The following is a 20956-nucleotide window of genomic DNA, read 5'->3' as shown; positions in this document are numbered from 1 at the left end:
GGGTGGCTGTAGCTCAGGTGGCAGAGCAGGTCAGCCACTAATCAGAAGGTCGGTGGTTCGATCCCAGACTGCCTCCTGGCTGCATGCCAAATATCCTTGGGCAAGATACTAACCCCATGTTTGCCTACTGGTGGTGGTCAGAGGGCCCGGTGGTGCCAGTTGTGTAATAGAACCCAGTTTGTTCATGTACATGGAGAGTCCTCTTCGTACATTGTACTAATGTAGTTCGTTATTATCAGAATGTGTGAAAAATTCACTGAAAAGCCTTCAGATGATCAAGGACTAGAGAGAGCATTTTTATTCTATATTGGCTTATCTTCTGTTAAAAGCAGGATAAACTTAAAGTCTTTCTCACCAAGGTCTTGAATAATCAGTCCCTATCTTATCTTAATGGCCTTATAGTACTCTATCACCCCATTAGAGTTATTTGTGCTTAGACTGCGGGCTTGCTTATGGTTACCAGAGTCTTTAAAAGTAGAATTGGTGACAGAGTCTTCAGCTTTCAGGCCCTTCTTCTGTGGAACCACCACCTAGTTTGGATTCAGGAGACAGATACCCTCTCTACTTTTACACTTAGGCTTAAAACTTGCCTTTTTGATAAAGCATATAGTTAGGTCTGGATCAGGTGAATCCTCCCTTAGTTACACTGCAATAGACCTAGGCTGCTAGGGGCTCTCATGATGCACAGTGTTTCTTCTTCACACACGTCTTTTCTCTTCCTGCGTGTTTATACACCACTTTCCTTTTGAGTATTAGTTATAATTCATCTCTGTCTCTCTTCCACTGCATGCCTTTGTTCTACGTTTGTCCTCTCACCCCAAACTGGTTGCGACACACAGCCAAGCTTTTTCATGTTAAAAGGGAGTTTTTCCTTCCAACTATTGCCAAAGCGCTAACTCACAGGCGATCATCTGATATTTACTGTTTTCTTCAAATTATTGCAAGGCCCAATTATTGTGTAATTTGGCATATCACAGGTTTTGTTCCTATTTCCCTTTACTGTCAGTACAAATACAGTATCGTAGACTATTGTCTGGTTTTGCATCATATTTTACATTAGACTTTTCTGCATTCTTGCAGTTTGGATTTCAGCAAATCCCAGGAGAATTTTAAACCTGCATTTTGTGTGTGCTCCACTGTGTGAATGTAAAAAAGTTTCACCCGTGCAGATAGAAACTAAACATTGAACTAATTCAAAACCTTGTACATGTACTATAAGTTTCTAGAAATTTATTCACATTCAATCATGCACAGCAGCAGTTTTTACCTTTAGTCAGTATTGCCAGTAAAATAAATATCTTGTATCTACAGCTGGAAATATTTTTTAACATTCAAAAATATACTTCAAATTAAATTGTCTGTAGCTTACCACATCGTGCTGTTTCATACATTCTAGTCAACAGCATTACATAAATGTAAAGGACACTGTGAGGAATAACAAAGCTTTCACATAGTGTGACTCTGATAGAGCACTTTTTAAAGTGTGTGATATCTGGTGAGTTTCTAGAGCGTCTGAGGCTTCACTTTCATTGCTCCATACTGAGTCCAGCTCCAATCCTGATCCTGCACAGAGAAGCAACATATTCGCTCAGTACTTTTGTGCCAGTCTCCAATAATTAGCTGTTAATTAGTGCTCTAATAAAAAACAACTTGGTAATTTGCTGATATACATGAGCAGAACATAAAAACACATCTCTGCCATACCATAATACTGTGCTCCATCTCTTGGGTAGCGTCTTGCAGTAAAGACGTTAGCTGACTCAGATATCGTTGATTTTCATCAAGTAAATGATGAACTGTTTCACTGAAAGAAAAAACAGACTATAAGGAGGGTTGGGAGTCTTTTTTTCCCCCCTACAAACTGAGATTTTAAAGACCAAAGAGTGACCTCTAGTGGTGGTTTTGTGCAAAGATTCATCTTCTAAACTACACATAAAATCCTTACATTTGGGAGATAATCTCAAAACAGTGTGACAGATTATTGTAGCTGTTAACTTCAGTAGTATTTTTCAGATATTAAACTGATCTCACCTGTCAGTGGAAGGCTGTGTAAGTGAAGGAGATGGAGAACTGCTCTGGGCCTGAAAACACAATCACACCCTGTATTAGCAACAGTCTCATTTGACTATATTCAAACCTTTATGTTCCCTAAACACTGCTCATCCCCAAGAATATTTTCTGCTGTGCCAACTATTAAATGCTTACACAGGCAATCTTGAGAAGGTACCAGAACTCTCTCTGTCTCGACACTTGCATCTGCATCACTACTGTTTCTGCAGTTGTTATGTTTTTTAACGCCTTCTCCAGTTTAGGGAACAAATCCATGATGCGCTGCTTACACACCAGAATTGTGCTACAGAGAAAGAGAAAGATGGAAAAAAAATCACACGTGGCCCGCAGGGAACTGTAAAATTGTGCCTTAGGTGGGCTAAACTAGACATGTTTGTGTGTGTCTGTTAAAATTAAACTTGCCTCAGGTGGGTGTACATGTCTTTCAGCACTCTGTCCTGGTTCTGAACTGTCTGAAGAATGGTCTTTACCATGTCTGAACTGTCACTGTAGCCATGTGGAGGGTCAGAGGCTGCAGAAGACACACTTACACAATCATTTACATAAAATATTTGGATATACTACACAACTACCATAACTTCTGTTTTTTAATCTAAAAAAAATTTGAAAAATCTTTTGGGACCAAAATGATACATTTGATCAACAAGACCTTTTGCACAGTTTGTAACTTGTTTATTAGAAGCTTTATCAGCTTTACCTGCACTCTAATTGGCAAAAAGCATCTCTGCTATTTTATTTTTGGAATGACTTGTACTTACTTTTGCATTTAGCCTTAAGTTGCTTGTAGAGTTCAATAGCCTTTTGCTCACTAAACAAGTAGACAGAATAAACACATGCATACGGCAGTTATTTTTAAAGGATATGCTTACATTTCTCTCCAAATAATCATATGATAAAATCCCTCCGAAAAGTATTCTGATGTTTACGTGAAGCTAATGTGGACAATTAAGACCATTTTCCATTTTTATTTTTAGTCTAATAGGGATTTCTAAAGAGTAGTATAAGCAATAAAGTAAATTATACAGTACATAAGCCTCCCTTAAAATATAATCCAGTTCTTACACTGGACTTTTACTATGGTGTTACAAGAGAGGGCTATAGTATAAGTTTGTATCACAGATATACTCACAGCTGCTCCATCACATCTCCTTGTCTCCTAGCAAAAGGACTCCTTTGGAGCTCCACAATCTCCGAATGTAGAGCCACTATCTCTTCATCCAGATACCCCACATCTGCAACCTGCAGAAAAAAACCCAAACCAAAACACTCTTAGCTGTCTTTAAACTTTAAAGAAAGTTTGTGAAGAATTACTGAATTTAAAACCGCCTCACCTTTGTAAATTCATCAGCTTTCTCTTCATTTTCATGCCATTTCTTCAGCATTTTTTCCGAAGCTTCAGATAACAACAACAGCACAACAATAAGATATAGTCAAGTTAAGACTTCAGTAATGAGTTAACAGTGTTGTAACAGGACAGTAGCATCCACTCACAGATCCCAGCCTTGCTCTGCTTGGTGTACTGCTCAAGGTCATGCTGGATGCTCGTCTTAAAGAAAGACAGTTTGGCTTGGAGCTGCTGCGACTGGGAGAACAGCATGTTCTTGTAGCGCGTTAAGTTGGTGTTGAAGCGTAGCAAACTCAGCCTACGTAGACACATACATGTTAAAACGTTTGAGTACCTGAATGCACACTGCTCCAAAAGACAATTAAGGGATCACTCCTTCATCACAGTATTACACAAAGTCAGTTAAACTTAAGGAATGAAACATAAAGCATTGCAAATCTATTTCACCTGCTTTGGTGCAAATAAAAGTGGTGCCCTGTTCTCTTGAGATGAGATCAGGTTCTTCTAAGGCCCTCTCATTGTTCTCAATATCTCGTGGTATCTCTTGGTTTGCTGACGCTAATATCAATGACAAATGCACTTGCAAAATGCAAAGCTCAGTCAGGAGGGATAAGGAGAAAGCAATGGTCTTTGGCCACCACCTGCTAAACTTTTTGGGATTATCTTTTTCTGTCTTTTTAGCGCTCCTGTTGTCACTTTTATTTGCACCAAAGCAGGTGAAACAGGTTCACAGATTCACAGTTTGTCCAGTGTGCTTCCCAACTGGACAAACTGATGTAACCCACTTTGTGTTTTACTGATTTGACTTATTTACTGATTATCAAATGTTCAGGTAATTTCTTGAAGTAGTGCATTTTTTATGCGTGGTGTTTTATGCACTCACATAGCAGCCCTCTGCCCTTGGTATAGGCGATTGTAATCCTCTTTCAGTCCACAGATGTAGCTGACCGCTTCACCCCACACCTTTCTAAGAGCAGACAGTGGCAGCTGTGTCTTAGTCTCCCTCACTGAGACCATAGAGAGTACACAAAGTTAGTTAATACCACATTGATTTAGACACCACATTGAAACAATTTTGCTTCATGCTTCTAAAAAGCATTCACAAAGACCCAAATCTCATTATAATTATGCACACTGCCACCTAGGTTTGTTCACTTCCTGTAATTAACCTTTATGTAAACATTATGTAAGATCTCCATCAGTTAAGAACCTCATAAAGATATACTAATTTAACGAGATGTTTAAGACAGCTGAGGGATATTCATGGATCTGAGACTTTTAAAAGTTAAATAAATGGCTTCATGTAACCACTCACAATTTTCTTAGTCACTATCTTCCAAGGCTAAAGGACAATCTCCAAAGATCTGCTGAGTAATGTTTACGAGCTCAATATACAGTTTTATAGCTCACCAATAAAGTTGACACTGTCTGGCAAAGGTCTGGCAGTCAGCGGTCCAGAGTACTTGGTTAGGCTCTTATCAAACAGGTAGACTATAAAGGTGTCCCAGCCACGCTGAAAGCAGAGAATGAATATTGTTCTGGGTATAATCATGTGTTTAAGCAATGTTTAATGTTTAACTAATAATCATCGGTAATAACAAACACTCTCCTGCTGGATTATTCCAGAGACTGGAAACAAGTCATTCCTATATATTCAGCATTGTCAGTAATAACTGACTAATCTGACTTGCTTAATTTTTACTTCGCTCTTTGCTGGATTCAGCTGGAAACAGTCGATTCCAGTTAAATTTACCACACTGTTAAAACATGACAACAACAAAGCAGTTTAACTCTGGAAAAACCCCAATATTTCAAAACAACCAAAATGTTTAAGATGAAAAAAAGTAGGTCACAGGTCTGCACCTGTTTCACATTTCATATTTGTTTTTATGTGTCACATACCAGTCCATCTGGCAGACAGTGCGCGAGCGGTCTTCGAGGGTCAAGGGAGATTCCCGTCTCCAACAGCAGCTCCTGACTCAGCGGGGGGATGTGACTCTGAGTCTGCGTCTGCAGGCTAAGCTGCAGGGAGTGTAAACTATCCTCAGCACCCAAAACCACTGAATGCAGCTGGGCTGAGGTCATATCCAACACATGAATGATCTGAAGAAATAAATATGCAGAATGACAGGCTTCTTTTGCTTGCTATCCTTTCTCAGTCCGGTCACATGTATAAACCCACAAAAGCATTCCATATAACCTGGTTTAAGTGAGTGTAGCAAGGTTCAAAATATTAACCTTCATGTTGAGAATATTCTGCAGAGCTGTGTAGAAGTACGGCTTGTTTGCGCCAGGATCCAGGCCGCCACCACGCATCGCAGGGTCCCACAATAACAACATTTGGAGAAGAGACTCGACTGGTTCCAGCAGCGGCCTTGAAACAAATTCAGAGAGGTCAGATGCTACTTATAATGAAAGAAGCTCAACTGTTGGGTACAAAAAGTGTCTTTTAAGTCTACCTGCTGAGATTGTTGGGATATGGAAGATGTGTAGAAAATCTGACTTCTCCATTCATATCTTCTACTGCCATGATGTCTTTGGGACCTTTGTTCTTGACTTTGCTTGTCCTACCAAAGCAGGAAAACACGTTAAAAACAAAGCCCATGCTCTCTCTTTACATTACTTCTACTTTTATTAACAGGTCTTCACATTACACAGGTGTTTTTTCCATCTATGAAGAGGATAAATAACAGTAATTAAGGTAAAAATCCAGATAGGGAGCCCTAAATTTGTCATAAAGCCCCAGTAGAAACACAATAAAGGCAGATAATTTATCCATGAGGATGATACAAATGATATGAATCATATGTTCTGGCATTTTTGACCCAATTTTAAGGGACATTTTAGTGATACATGGTAGACAGCAGTATACACCACCATAACAAAAACACAAAATGAGTGAATATCTTCTGAATGAATGGTGCACCACTCCTCCAGTGGAGTCACAGAGACTTGAGTAAACATTGCACATTTTAGCTGCTGTGTCAGCAAGTGATGGAACGACACCTTACTAAGAGGCTTTATTTGTATTTACGTAGCACATCAGCTGCGTAGAGGTGTCAAAATCAGAACGTTTACCAGTGATGTTTCGATTTCTAGCCCCATATTTTTATTCCTAGATTCTACTGGGGTAGTTTTGCATGATTCAGTTCAAAATATTCATTATATCGTATTGGGTCACATCTCTTAATCTTTGAATTCAGATTCTTTCAGTCTCATTGCCATCGGTGTAAAGAAAATCGAGTATCTAGCCTTGCAATCTGCCTTTACGAACATTTGTGAAAGACTGGATTTCTCTAATCAGCTTGCTGAATTTTGAATGTGGCTCTGTTAAAGCTGTTGTCATCCACCATTACAACAAGTGAGTTTGTGAAATTTCTTTCAAGATTAGCGGAAGTGTTTGGGAACAGCACCAACTCAGCCACACAGTGGCAAACCATGTAAAGTTATAGAGTGGTCACCAAGTGCTGGGGCGGATAATTGCCAGCACTCTGCTGAATCATTAACTGCAGAGTTGTAAACCTGCAGTTAATGATAAAATCAACACAAAAACTGTGCCCCAGGAGCTTCGTGGCACAGGTTTCTATGGTGGAGCAGCTCCTGTAGGTTTTAGGAGTAGGTGGCCCGGTCCATATAGTGTATCTCTTACACTGGTGCAGCCCTTCAGTTCATCCGCTATCCAAAACAAATTGTTTTAACTTGTCTCCCTTTAGGCCAATTTTCTTCTGATTGCAAAAAAAATATGTGAACATTGGGTGGGTGGGAATTCAGTGTTCACAGCCAGAGTTATGTGCCCAGGATGAACATATTATGGATATTCCCTCTTTCTGACATCATACAGAGGCAAGAGTACCTTGAGGTTCTGACTCAGATGTTACCTTGTACAACATTTGGTCTCTTTATTGGAAATGCTGACCATGTTCACTCTGAAAATCTACCATTGTAACAGTATTTATGTGACAAAAATAAGGAGAGGAATAATAAACTCTCACATTATAGAGGCGTTAATGGCCTTACTAATTTGGAAGTTCACTAACGCCCAGATTCCCGAGTATTCATGCATTGTTGCTATGTTGACTCACCATTGTACAGGCTGCATGTGGTGAAGAAAGGGGCGAAAGCCACAAGTGCATTCAAAGATTACTGTTCCAAAGCTCCAGTAGTCCACCGTTACAGTGTAAGGCTTGTTCTCAAACAGCTCTGGGGCCTGGCATACAGACAGACAAGTTAATAATAACAGGGTCTGATTTTTAACATATATTAAAAACACATTGACAGCAAAGGAATATATTTGTGAAACAACACTTACCAGATATTGGAGAGTTCCAACAAAGGATGTACAGAGACTGCCCTGATCTAAGTCTTTTGCATAACCAAGATCAATGATTTTATGCACGTGCTGGAGGAAACATATTTCCATAATGAAAGCAAGGAATACAAAGTCATATTATGTGTATTCAAAACTTGTGCGTGCATGTACAAAAGAAAAGCTAGTTTACCTTCCCATCAATCTCTTGCAAAACTATGTTCTCTGGCTTTAGGTCTCTGTGAATGACCTTATTTTCATGGAGATATTGAATACCAGAACCTGTAAAATTGTACAGATTACGCATCAATATGTATGACTTTTTTAAATAATGTAAAACTGATTAAAAATATTACCAATGTCACTGAGCAGTGCAAGGACTTCACTCTCCTTTAGGCCACAACAATTTTCTGGTTTATTCAGCACCTGAATAAAGAATTATATTGGTTACTTGGATACTTTAAAAGACAAAAAAATGTTTAGGGTTTTTATTAAATATCCATGTGCTACCTTGCGTAGGTCTCCTTTTGAGCAATACTCCATGGCTAGCAGTGGTAGATCATTTATCGCAATGGAGCTCAACTCTGCTGGAACATCTCTGGCCTGAACAACGTTCACGTGATTCAGTCTGCACATAAAGAGCACCAAACTCGCTGTCACAGTAGAAAACAACACAATGTACAGTGAAATAGGTTCAAATAACACCCTGTCTGTTCAAACAGACAATTACTGCTCACTTCTTCATGATCTGAATCTCTCTCGTCCAGCGGTCTTTGTTCTTAGAGTTCAGCTCCAGTCTGCAAAGTTTCACAGCAATCTTCTCTCCTGACTCCTGTTGCGAACACATACAGGGAGTTAAAACAAATCAAAGGCACACCCGGTTCATGTTTTCAGAGATGTACAGATGGATGACAGAACTTACAAGGTGCTGGTATAGGTAGACGTGCCCAAAGCCTCCCGTCCCAAGTCTTTCCTTCATCTCCCAAGAGCCACAAGGCTGGCTCTGTTTGAGTGCAGCCCGCTCCATACTGTCAGATCTGCTGCAATCACCAGGCACCAGAGGTAGTTTGTAAGGGCCTTCAGCTATCAGAAAAAAAAAAGTTTTTAGGTTATTATTTACATCTTATCTGTTAACAGGTAATGTTAGCGGTATGGTGCTTTGTACAGTATGCGTTTATGCAATAGTGCATTCTTATTCTATTCATTCTTATGTGAATAACAGAGGTGAGTGAATCCATTAAACATGGTTATCATATACCAATTTATATAATCTTCTACACTTGAAGCTAATTGCTTCTTATGTAGTTGTTGGTTTATTTTTTATGTTTTATTCCTGCTGTAATTACAGTAACTAAGGCTTTATAATACTGTAGCTAACTATCTGTTTTGGTCATTTGTTGTTGTGGGACGGTTGTAACGATTTAGTGCCAGTCTGATAACTCAGAGATAACTTGACTAGTTGTACATTCTTTTAAATTAAAAGCATAACCTGCTTCACAAATGTAATCAACTTACCTGTGCAGAAGCTCAGAGTCGGCAGAGGAGAGTTAGCTTACTTTGTATGTGTCAGAGCATTGTTGCTTCAGTTAGCTTTAAGTGTTGTTTACGGGTCGTTTTCCTATGTAGTGTTTAAAATACACCGACTCAGCCCGCGAAAATTCACTTTTACCCTACTGGACCATCAAACAGGGCTTCAATGATGAAGTTTGCGTGGTAGTTCTTTCTGTAGTTTTGGCCGGCAGGCAACAACGACTGAAAAACAGCTCGACTTCGATGTAAAGTGAAAGTACACTCTCTCTGACAGGCAGGCGTAGTTTCTGCGCATGCGTAGCAGGCAGGCCCAGAACACATGGGGGTTTAGGTCTGTCCACTTGATGGGGGATTTCCAAGCAACTCAGTGAATAATGGGTCACGTTTTTCTTTTAATTTCACAAAATTATATATCAATATATATATATGATGATCTGGGTTGTTTGCTTAACGACAAAAGCTGTACCAATTTCTTACCAAGAATAAATGTTTTTCTTTTAAAAAATAGTAATGTCTTCGTTTCCTCACTAGGTGGTGCAATGTCTACAGCTACAGTCAACCGGTACACTGCACAAGCTGAAAGACAATAGGAATTTATATACAGCACTGTGCAGAAGTCTCGGCCACCCCTCACTGCCTAATATTTTACTTCCAAGGAGACAGAGGTTATTTTAATTTTAAAAGTGATCATGAGTAGTAGTTCTTAGAGTTTTTGAGGGTCTTTTAAAGTTTTTATCTGGAGATTGACTACTTTTGACTCATTTTCAGTCTACTTCCTGTGCCTGACCGTTTTCAGTGGAATCTTTTACAGGTCACTTAACACTGACTTATGAATCATTCAAGCATAAAAACACTAACTGAAGTGATGAATCAGTGTTGTGGCTAAACGTAAAAGGCAACTTTACCACAACCTACCAAGCAATTTTAGATTCTCTCTTCGGGCTCTTTGTTACTAACGGCCTGTCACATAAACACATATTTAGCTCCTATTTAATTAGGTGATTATACAAAAAATACCAAAGATAACCCAGTTTGATGGGCATAAAATCACGGATTCCCAAAGAGTTATTAGTCTAAAACTCTATTGGTGATAAGAGGACAAAATAAGAAATAGCATAAATACCTAGAGCAGATGATGTAATAAATAAATAGAGATTGTATTGTCTGGGATAAATTACAATTTCATAATTTCTTGTAACATGAGCTCAAAGAAGAAGTACAATAAATGAGGCAATGTGATTGCACCATTTAAAATGTGATTACAAGCTGATGTAATGACAAAGCAGTGTTGATGCTCCTTCCTGCAGCTGTCTTTTCTGTTGTTGCATTTGCTGTCGGGTTTTAAAAACCAGACAGATTTCATTAATCAAAGTATGTGATTGCGTGCAGGTGGGTCTTTTTCAAAACTGCTTACTTTTGAAATTCTCAAAACCTTTCTGATAATAATTTCCCTGAAAAGCAGAAGTGAGTAATTTGTGATTGAATACAGAGAACCTGAGAACACAGGTGACACAAATTTCTCATTAATCCACTATTCATGTTTTATTTTAAGTCAAGTCAAATATATTTATATAGAAGAGAGAAAGAGAACAGCTGTTGATCAAAGTGTTACACATCTAAATGAATCAAATAACTTAAAATGATGTGAAAAAATGACAGAATTTAAGGAAGGAAACATAAAGTGAAAGTACCTCAGTAAACAGAAGACATCTAAATAAAAATTATTATATTAGTCAAGTCTGGATAACAGGAAGGCATGGATAGCTCTCTCAAAGACTCTGAAACAGAGGAATGGCTTCACTTCTGCAAGTAGCTATGGATGGAAGAAGCATTACTCTGTTAATGTGTGAAACGTTAGATTAAATTTGCTCAAAGTGTGCTAAATTGTAAAAGAACTGAGGTCAGGACCACCCAATGCAATTACTTCTGTGTTTTGGTAATCTCAGTTGAAAAAATTTAAAGGAATCCATGACTTACCATCTTCCAGACAGACCTGTAAGGCCTTCAAAGAAATCATGGATTATGCTTCAGTAGCAGGTAAATCTGTGAGTCATCTGCATACCAAAGAAAGGAGATCGAGAGGGGATTTTTTAAACTAAGCCCTAGACTTGCAATAAATTAAAGGATGGTGTAAGAGGTGTGATAAAGCTATTCCTCTTTAAAAGAATCTATATTGAAATGCAAAAAAAAAGAGAAAAATAAAAATAATAATTAACTTCTAAAATTAAAAAGTACAAAACGCAGATATGAATTCTGATTATTTAAAGATGATTCAGTCAGAAGTGCATGCATTTCTGCAAAGTTACTCTATTCAAATATGGTACAAGATGGAAAAAATATGAATCTACTTTTGTTCTGTGAAGGTGTGTGTCATTATCACCTCTTCCACTTTATTCACACAGATGTTTATCATGGTTCCCATTGGTCTAAAAGTGTATAAGCTAGAAAACCAACAGGATATGACATGAAAGCTAAAGAAGAATACGTCATGTTGGCGTGTCATATAAAGACTAGTGTGTGTGGGAAAAGCATAGATAAAAACTTACTTTAAGCTACTCAATAATTGGAAATGAAAGAAAATTCAAAGAAATGTTATTTTATTTAAGTAAAACAATTCAGTACTGCATTTTTGTACTAAAAGAAGACCCACCCTTTATTTACAGTAGCATTACCTCTTACCATTGTAGCTCAACAGTAATAATTAAAAGATTAACAGTCCAAAAGAACTGTGCAAGAGTAAATCAAATGCATAAAAACGAAACTCCTGGAGTCAAAATGACAAAATCAACACTTCGGGTTGCAGCTGACTCCAGCCACAACTATCCTGGGTTTCCCAGGGTTGGGTAATTTTAACATGTAGTTCCCCTTTTGGCTGAACACCTGGCTGTGTTAGTTAAATTAGGCTTTTATTGCATATCTCCTTTCAGAGGCAGTAATGTCTTGGCTTACCGTTTCATTGTGCTGGACATGAGTCCCAAACATTTTGCACAAAGTGCAAAATTTGGCTATCATCATCATCATCAAAGAGGAAGCGTGACTAACACAAGCATCAAATGAGGTAATTTGTTCAGTCAAGAAATTTCCAAATAAAATTCATAACAATGGCTATTGTTGTACAGGAAATAGTATGAGGCTGTTAGTGCGCAGAAACAATGAGAACTTTAACAGCTGCTGCTTTTCTTTTCTTTTTTACAAGCAAACATAGGTGCAATTTGTGAGGGGTGGGAGGTTGTTTGGGTTTTTTGTTTTTAGTAATAAAGATATAAAAGTCTATAAAAGAGAACTGGTAAAAATGTTGTTTTTTTTAATTTATCAGTCTTCAGCAGAGATTATAAATTAATGCAGCAAGGAAAAAGAATATAAAAGGCTGTACAGTCAGTTTTTCATTGTTATTAAATTTGCTTCTGTACACCTCCATGGTTGATTTTTAAATAAGATTAACTTTAATTTAGGTTTAATTTGAAGTATTTTTATTTTAAAAAATTGCAATTTTTGTAGTAAGGCTCAAAGTAATTGGATGATTGACTTGAAAACAGTTACACGGCCAGCTGAGCCCACACATTTGGTAGCTTTTCACTAGAACTGTCAATACAAGGTACAAAGAGCTGTTGGTGCACATGAAGGAGGCCATCATTAGGCTGAAAAATGAAAACAAATCAATTAGGGAGAGAAAAACTTTAAGAGTGGCAAAGTCAACAATCTGTAGACCCACAGGACTGCTTCGGTGATCATTGCAGATTTATTTCCATAACTAAAAAACATGTAATAAAGTCAATAACATGATCTACAATCAAGAGAGGATTTCATGAATGCAAATACTGAGGGTTTAAAACTGTCAGTATCTGCATGTTCCAGAAAACATCTGAACTAAAAGAGCCCGCACGATTAAAAAAACAACAACATATCTTTGGACAGATAAAACCAAAACTTAACTTGTCCCAGAGTGGCTGGAAGAAAAATGCATCAAGAAAGAGAGGCAGATTATTAAACTTTGTCTATGTCCAAACTGACTGTATGTAGAAGTTTGACATTGCATTTTTAATGGTTAATACATTTGAAATCACTTTTTCCAAATAAATAAAAAAAATCTTTGTTTGCTATTTTGACAGTCTATAGACTTTAAGGCTCTGCTATAACACACACAGCTAGGACAGAGTCCGTCAGAGCTTAACATAATAGATTTAGAGCCTTAGACTAATCTCTGAGCACAGTCACTGTAATGTCATGAAAGCAGTACAGACGATATTAAGCAACCATTGTCAGATTTTCAGAACTTTCATGTAAGCTCCATGTACACGAAAAGATTATGAAAAATGATGTACAGATTAGAGACTTATTCTTACATTTTGCAATTTATTAAACTTATTATTACATTTTTTTTCTTTTTTGTGGTCTTATTTTACGTTTTTTTTTATTGTTGTTTTGTTTTTTGTAACCGACTCTGTCCACAAATTCTGGACAGCAATTCTTCAATCACATGTTTCAGTGTACACATGACCAATTTTGGATATATATTTTTTTTATTTTTCTTAAGAGGAAGGGGCTGTTCACTGGATGTGTGTCACAGGACATGACAAATTCCCTCCCACTTGCAGTCACGGTAATTTAAAAGGGAGGAAACACAAGCAGAGTCACAGCAGAAACACCAGAACAACCATCAGTGTGAGCCTGAGTACGTAAACAGTACAAGTGCATATCAGAAGATACAGAGAGGAGAGTCAACTGGAAGAAATAATAGTCTTCATTGGCACTGAAAGTCTGGAATTAAAGGTAAACACTTCTCTTGCAAAGTGTCTTAGACTTTTAGACAGTCAGCTGTTTTAGTTATATTTAAGAATGAACATGATTTCTTAGATATGAAGCTGTTTGATGTCAAACACAGCGCACTGAAAGTTAACCACACAATTATTTTCTTATGTCATTATCAAATTGACATTGTGTTCTTAGAATATCTAGAAATTCATAGTTTGAACTGCACACATTGCAATAATAATGTGATATAAGGTTGTGCGCAGACTTTACTGTTAATCAGCGTAGATATTATGCTGTTTGTAGTGCTAGATTGTTTAAAGTCTGCACACGATGGACATCCTCTATCTGTCGCTCTCACATTAAAACCTCAAGAATGCAGCGTTTCGTCAGGAAGTTAATATCTATGTCAGTGGCATGGCGAAAGAACATGAGGTGTTTTCTTTGTGTTTGTATGTTGAATATTGAACTGGTTTGGCATGACATTAAACATTTCGTCACTCTTCACATTTAAAAACCGGAGCAAGAAAGCGGTTTCGTAGCGGTCACACGTCTCCGTCATGTGTTGAACGATAAGCACCATATAAGGGGACAGCAAGTTTCCTTCCATTTACCCACGATTGTTGTGTTCCTTTTCTGTAAATTCACAGACAAAAATATCCCCAAAAAACAGAAGCAAAACAAGAAGTGAAGATGAATCTCTTTGTCCTCGTTGCCATCCTTGCAGCGGTCAGCGTGGATGTGGTAAGAGGTGGTTTAAGAGCTATTCTGATGGAGGTCAGAAGGTTTTAAATTTTTCAGTATGACTAAGTTTCTCTATGCTTCTTTCAGGCTTTTTCACAAAGATCATCCAAACAAGCAAGACGTAAGTCATTTCAGTGGGTTTAGGTAAAGTTCTTAAGGTTTATACTTTTACAGCATGCATTAAATGTTCTCACCCCTCTTTGTGCTGTGATCTGCAGAACGGTGTCTGTCTGGAGATGGGAGTGAATACAGAGGAAATATTGACAAGTCATCCACCGGTCGCACGTGTCTCTACTGGAACAGGGTTAAACCTCAATGGAAAAATGTAAATGGACTTGGCAGACATCGTTACTGCAGGTATGCTTTGGGCTACCAATGTGATGTTTTTATACTGTATGTCTGACAACAGGTAACCCATGTTTAATATAATTGTACTTTAGGAATCCTGACAATTCTGACATGCCATGGTGCTTTGTCACAAGAGAAAGAAGGGCTGTGAAAGAAAACTGTGATATTCCCACATGTAAGTCTCATATTGGTGATTTACTTTTTCTATTTGCTATATTTTATTGAAGATTGGTTTGAATTTTTCTAATGCTTTCTGTTTTCTATTCCAACGAAGGTTTTGCACCACTACAGACGCCTCCTCAACTACCTGTAGATACAGGTAATTTTGTTGTTTAAATCCAGTTTTTCCTAAATCACAAGGTATGATTCTCTTTATTAGCTCCCGCTGACTTATCCCATGTGTCCTTCCAGAGAAAACATGTGGAGAGACATCTGAGAGGAGGATTCATAAAATTGTAGGAGGCTCTTTCACAACTATAGAGTCGCAGCCATGGGTTGCTGCCATTTTTCATAAGCGCTATGGCTTCCTCTGTGGTGGTACTCTCATTTCACCAAGCTGGATTCTCACTGCAGCTCACTGCTTCTCTGATGGGTGAGAAAACAAAGCACCGTGTTATTTCCTCCAATGAAGTCATCGCACTGTAATTTCAAAATCATTCATATTGGTGTGTGACATGTTTACACATTTGTGTGTTTGGTTTTTGTTCAGTGAGAATACCAAACTCACACATCTGTCCATATACCTGGGAAAGAGTGCCATTAATGAAACGAATGCCAGTAGTGAGCAGAAGTTTGCTGTGGAAAGACTCATCATGCATGAAGGATATAATGATATTACCTATAATAACGACATAGGTGAGCACAAACTCTGTTGTGACTAAACTGTGCATATACACATATAAAGAACTGCTCTGAGCACAGAACTTACGGGTGTTTTTATTTTTACATTTCAGCTCTGATTAAGCTCAAAAGCAGAGATGGAGGACGTGCAGCTAAATCAGCTTCTGTACGCATAGCTTGCCTTCCTCCATTTCACACTGAGCTACCTCCTGGATTTACCTGCACCATCGCAGGATTTGGGAAGGAGAGCGCAGGTTAGTAGTACAGGACCTCCATCCTTTAGACTGAGCTCTGCTCTCTCAACCTTTTCTCACATTTGACACTTTGTTGCAGGCTCATTCCAGTTCTCACAGTATCTGAAAAAGGCTGAGGTAAAACTGATGTCCAACGCTGACTGTAGCAAAGAAGTGCACTACGGAAAACGCATCACTGAAAACATGTTCTGTGCTGCAAGCCCTGACTGGAGCACTGATGCCTGCAAGGTAAGGACAGGGCGCAGGGTATGCCATGGGAAACAAGACATTTGAGCTGGCTTTAAATATATACATCAAAAGAGAAGCGAGTTAGAAGAAGTGGTAACTTGAATTGCAGCATGCATCATAACCTTTGACAGCTTTAAAGCGGATCTGAAGAGTATTTCTTCCTCTTCTTGAAGAAACTTGCTAACATTGAAAAGTGCTGAATAGCATAATGTCAGATGAGTTACCTTTAGGTTAAAATTTGTTGCTAGTTGTCAACCTCAAGACATGCCAAGGGTTACCTTCTGAGTATATTTTCACAGTTTTCACATGAAAATATTTGTTTGTCAGGGAAAAAGTGAATCAGGAAACAAAATAATGATAAACCTGGAAATTTTATTTAACACCTGGCTGTTTTGCCCTTTTCCGCAGGGAGACTCTGGCGGTCCTTTGGTGTGTGGAGCATCAGGTCGGATGTTTCTGTTCGGCGTGGTGAGCTGGGGTGAGGGCTGTGCCTTGAAAAATAAACCAGGTGTCTACACAAAGGTCACCAACTACAACACATGGATCGCAGGAAAAACAGGACTCATCAAATACGCAAAAGGACTGATGTATCCCCTGAAATGAAACTGTCCCAGAATCGTATTTATTTATTAAGTGTTCCCTAAAGGCAGCAAGCTTTTTGCACATGCAAGCAAGTGCAGATGTTGCAGGTTTTGTTCTATGAGCAGCTACCATCGCTTACTGTGAACATGTTTTTGCACTGAAACGATTTAATGTAAATATTTAAAAAGAGTATTTTAAAAACTGCTTTAATTGTTGGTTGCATTATATATTTTTATTACTTGTGCATTTTTCAGGTATTCTGCATATTTATTATTGACTTTTAAAATAAGCAATTAGGAAACATATTTATGTCAAATAATTTAATTTCATATAAAAGGCTGGTCCTGCTGTTGATGAAAAATATATATATATAATAAAAGCTTATTTATCAACTCATTTTTACTGTCTCTTTTATCCCTGGGTTATATGTATAACAAATGGCAAGGCCACTTGTTTTCCTGTTATACAGAATTAAAGAATTCCACCCGAGTAGCTGAATCAGACTAATCTAAAGAGTCCCAAAGTCAAACACCAGAGGGCACTGTTGTGTGAAATTTTCTTTTTTTAGCCTCAAAATAAAGATCACAAAAGTATTTTAGAGCAAACAATAGTGACGTCTGATTTGTTTCATATCTGATCTGTGTGCTGTGTAGCAGTTTGGAGCCAGAACTCAATAGACTGGAAACACAACAGGGGTCAAAACAAGACACCAGACTAGATAAACTGCTTTGCATTTGTCTTCTGTCACAGATAAAGCATTCTTTGTCTACAGCAGTCTGCTGTAGATTGACATCCAACCACTCCCACATGCCCTGTACTATAACTTCAACCACTCCTACTCTTCCTGCTCACTTGTTTCCCATACCCTCCATAGCTGTGGTTTTCCAGACTTTTAGAAACCTGCCGCTTGCAGAGGCATACTCTGTGACTGCATCTGCTAAAACTTCCTTACCTTACCTCATTATCCTGCTGTACCTGTAACACAGATTAACTGTCTGGACTTGAATCTGTGTTTCTAGCCCCAATTTATTATTTAGGCAAAGGCTAAAAATGCATTTGAATACAAACAATTTAAAAAAAAGATAATGCATTAATGGTTAATAAGAAACAAAAGTCTTGAGCTCGATTCGCACGTCAACAGATTAACAATGTTTATCTTTTACACTTGGACACAATTAAGTATGTGACATTTGGTAATTTAAACCAGGAAATGTCATCATGTGATGGTGCTGGATAAAATGTCAGGGGATTACTAAATAAGAACATTCATCCTTACAAATGTGTAGACCGCAAATAAAATTCAAGGAACCTAATCAATTATTAATTGAAGCATTTCTATAAAAAACAACAAATGTCAAGCTGTTGACAGTTCTCAGTGAAAGTGAACTCAGGAGATCTTCAAAGTCATTATGCTAAATCCTCAACTCATCTTGTTGCAAAGGAAAACATATATACTGAACTATTGCATGCAATCACCACCACCGTTTACTGCTTCCAAGTGGTCTTGAGCAATAGTTGAAAGTCTTTTCCAAGGTTTTCTCTGACTGTCTGACTTTTGTATTTATTTTCAGCCGACTTCTTCTACCTGACAACTTTCAGAAAAGAATGTTTTTCTTTGCTTATTAAGCCACTTAACACTGACCTATGAATCATTCAAGTATAAAAAAACATCTAATTAAAAGGATTAACCAGTGTTTTCCCTACACATAACAAACAGTTTAGCAAAGAAATTTTAAACTGTATCTTTAGTGACTTTGTTACAATCAGCCTGTTGCAAAAACAAACCATTTATTCTTATTATAACAGGCATAAAATTATATTTTTTGCACCAACACGGTGATTCACCGAGAGCTATTAGCTGAAAACGTGTCATACACCAGCACAATGTGATTTGTGTCCTTAAATATAATTGAGGAAACTGGTCAAGTGGAAGACAAAAGAAGAAGTAGCAGGCCTAAAATAGCATCTACAGCAAATGAACGATATCTGAAAGTTGCATCTTTAAGAAATAGCAAAAAATCCAGCAAATCCCTGACACCAGATGTGAAAAATACAACTGGGCCTTCAGGTGATCCATCTACTTTTCACTAAAGCCTTATCAGAAATGGTCTCAGTGGAGGGGTGGTTGTCAAGAAGCCATTCTTAATGAAGGGAATGGGGGAGAAAAGGCTGAGGTATGCCAAAATACAAACAGGTGTGATGGATCCAAATTTTACATTTTTGGTTAAAATTGTTGTTAATATGTATGGAGCAGGTCAGGAGAAAGCACAGCAGTGCATGTCTACTGTAAACCACAGCAGAGAAAACGTCAGGGTTTGGACATCTTTCACTGAAAATCTTTTCAAAAGTGATGGAATACAGAACATTGAAAAGTACCATGCATTACCATGTAACACTATCTGAAAAGCATCTGATTAGATCAAGGGTGACTAAAGACATTTGCACAGCACTGCATGTTGTAGTGGTATAGTAAGAACCTGTGGCTTATGTGCAAGTGCAGGCAGTGCTACTAAACATGGTTCTGCTGCACAGTGGCCAAACCTCATATCTTCTCAGACATACAGCATGACTCACAATATGACCACATACCACAACAACAATCACTCAAAAAGAAATATTTGAAGGGAGCACTAAGCATCACTGCTCCAGCCATGATACACAGATTAAGTGCAATGAAAGCATCAGAATACACAGTGTTGCTGTGAACAACCACAACATCCAGTTGGTCATTGTGTCATTTCTGAGCACATACTCTAAAGCCTCTCTTAACAACCTGCAGCAATGTTTTCTTTCAAAGTCTGTTTGGACAAGTCCACATATACAGATAGTTCACAGCAGGGCTACTGGAGCCAATCGGAGACTGTCCTACCCCTCCTCAATTACTCATAGACACCAGTTTACTTTATTGCATCTCCTACTCTGCCTCAGTCCGTATATGGTTTGGAGATGCAGTGAGTACAACTCTTACTCCTCTTTAAGGACAATTCCTGAGATGAGAGGACATTTGTGGGGTCATTTCTAACCAGTCCACTATGTCTGATTTGGGGGGGGGGGGGGGGTAACCTTTTGTCCACATGCATCCACACTTGGTTGCAGGCTCTTTGGTTAATCTGGGGTCTTGAGGTTATGAATACTGCAGTTTTTGCTGCTGGGTTCGCCACTTTCCCTAGCAGAGATTCAATTATGAGGTGCAGGGACAGCAAACAAGCCGGCAAGCATGCACACACAAGCGAGAACTGCAGGTATAAATGACATTCATGGGCATTGTCAGTTGGGTTGTTAAGTAGCCTATCTTCAGCACCAAAGTCCAGAAGCAGAGAAACAGCATGTGGGTGCTGTGCTGTAATCTTTGAGACTCCTTTCAGCTCGAGACTGCAGCAAGCTGAATCCTTGGTCTTTATTTAGACCTGCACATTGAGGCCTGGAGACATGAACTCCTGACCCACCTTTTAATGGACGGAGATCATATGTCAGATGTAGGTTCGAAGCTTCATAAAACCACACCAACAATTTTTTTTCTGCACTAGAGCCTACTAGGTGGTGCAGAACCTGCTCCCTTTTCTATCCCTTACAGTCTCACAGATGTAAAGCTGACCTTTATGAGTCTGCAGGGAGTCACAGCTCAATATGTTTACAACCTTCCCTTGTTCTTTCCTTGATATTGCGCGCCCCCACCCCTTATCTTGAATCATAATAGATTAAGTTACCCCAACACTTTCCCTTTTTGGGGGCTATTAGCATGCATGACGTCATTTGGGAAGAGCTCTCACTGCACTCAAAAAAATGAATCAGGTGGATTGTTCAGTGTATATTAATTATTTATTTTCATTTTACTTAAAATATATGTTTTTGTTAAGTTAACATATGTTTTTCTAATCAAGTCTACGTAATTGTGTCTATTATTCAACGTACATAATACTAATGTGTTACTTGATCGCATAACATTTAAGTTAAGTCAAT

At 38.2% G+C, this 20956-nt stretch overlaps 2 protein-coding genes across 2 annotated transcripts; one reads left to right on the top strand and one right to left on the bottom strand.

Moving 5' to 3' along the window:
• Positions 1-1215: 1215 nt before the first annotated feature.
• On the bottom strand, positions 1216-9530 carry LOC102311796 (inhibitor of nuclear factor kappa-B kinase subunit alpha). Its single transcript, XM_005950150.2, has 22 exons — positions 9237-9530; positions 8644-8804; positions 8459-8553; positions 8232-8349; positions 8078-8147; positions 7915-8003; positions 7725-7814; positions 7498-7622; positions 5875-5982; positions 5654-5789; positions 5318-5518; positions 4826-4928; positions 4299-4422; positions 3562-3713; positions 3402-3463; positions 3200-3309; positions 2829-2878; positions 2473-2581; positions 2206-2353; positions 2032-2081; positions 1705-1804; positions 1216-1563 (listed from the first exon to the last, which is right to left on the bottom strand). Exons 2-22 carry the CDS (start codon positions 8746-8748, stop codon positions 1504-1506), a joined length of 2205 nt encoding a protein of 734 aa, XP_005950212.1. The 5' UTR covers positions 8749-8804; positions 9237-9530; the 3' UTR covers positions 1216-1503.
• A 4347-nt stretch (positions 9531-13877) lies between these two features.
• Positions 13878-17367, top strand: plaua (plasminogen activator, urokinase a). Its single transcript, XM_005950149.2, has 11 exons — positions 13878-14021; positions 14651-14744; positions 14832-14865; positions 14963-15101; positions 15185-15267; positions 15367-15411; positions 15504-15684; positions 15802-15947; positions 16046-16186; positions 16266-16414; positions 16823-17367. Exons 2-11 carry the CDS (start codon positions 14694-14696, stop codon positions 17015-17017), a joined length of 1164 nt encoding a protein of 387 aa, XP_005950211.1. The 5' UTR covers positions 13878-14021; positions 14651-14693; the 3' UTR covers positions 17018-17367.
• Positions 17368-20956: the final 3589 nt, after the last annotated feature.

Source organism: Haplochromis burtoni, unplaced genomic scaffold, assembly GCF_018398535.1.
Source record: "Haplochromis burtoni strain Fernald_Lab_line unplaced genomic scaffold, NCSU_Asbu1 Contig_719, whole genome shotgun sequence".
NCBI classification, from domain to species: domain Eukaryota; kingdom Metazoa; phylum Chordata; class Actinopteri; order Cichliformes; family Cichlidae; genus Haplochromis; species Haplochromis burtoni.
This window is presented reverse-complemented; position numbering and strand designations above follow the sequence as displayed.

Excerpts from the sequence above, each read along its gene's own strand:
- LOC102311796 (XM_005950150.2), bottom strand. The coding sequence starts at position 8,748 with ATGGAGCGGGCTGCACTCAAACAGAGCCAGCCTTGTGGCTCTTGGGAG. Across the intron at positions 8,554-8,643 it reads TCTACCTATACCAGCACCTT|GAGTCAGGAGAGAAGATTGC; the intron begins GTAAGTTCTGTC and ends TGTTCGCAACAG. Across the intron at positions 2,879-3,199 it reads GGAGATGTGATGGAGCAGCT|TGAGCAAAAGGCTATTGAAC; the intron begins GTGAGTATATCT and ends CTACTTGTTTAG.
- plaua (XM_005950149.2), top strand. The coding sequence starts at position 14,694 with ATGAATCTCTTTGTCCTCGTTGCCATCCTTGCAGCGGTCAGCGTGGAT. Across the intron at positions 14,745-14,831 it reads CAGCGGTCAGCGTGGATGTG|GCTTTTTCACAAAGATCATC; the intron begins GTAAGAGGTGGT and ends TGCTTCTTTCAG. Across the intron at positions 16,187-16,265 it reads ATTTGGGAAGGAGAGCGCAG|GCTCATTCCAGTTCTCACAG; the intron begins GTTAGTAGTACA and ends ACTTTGTTGCAG.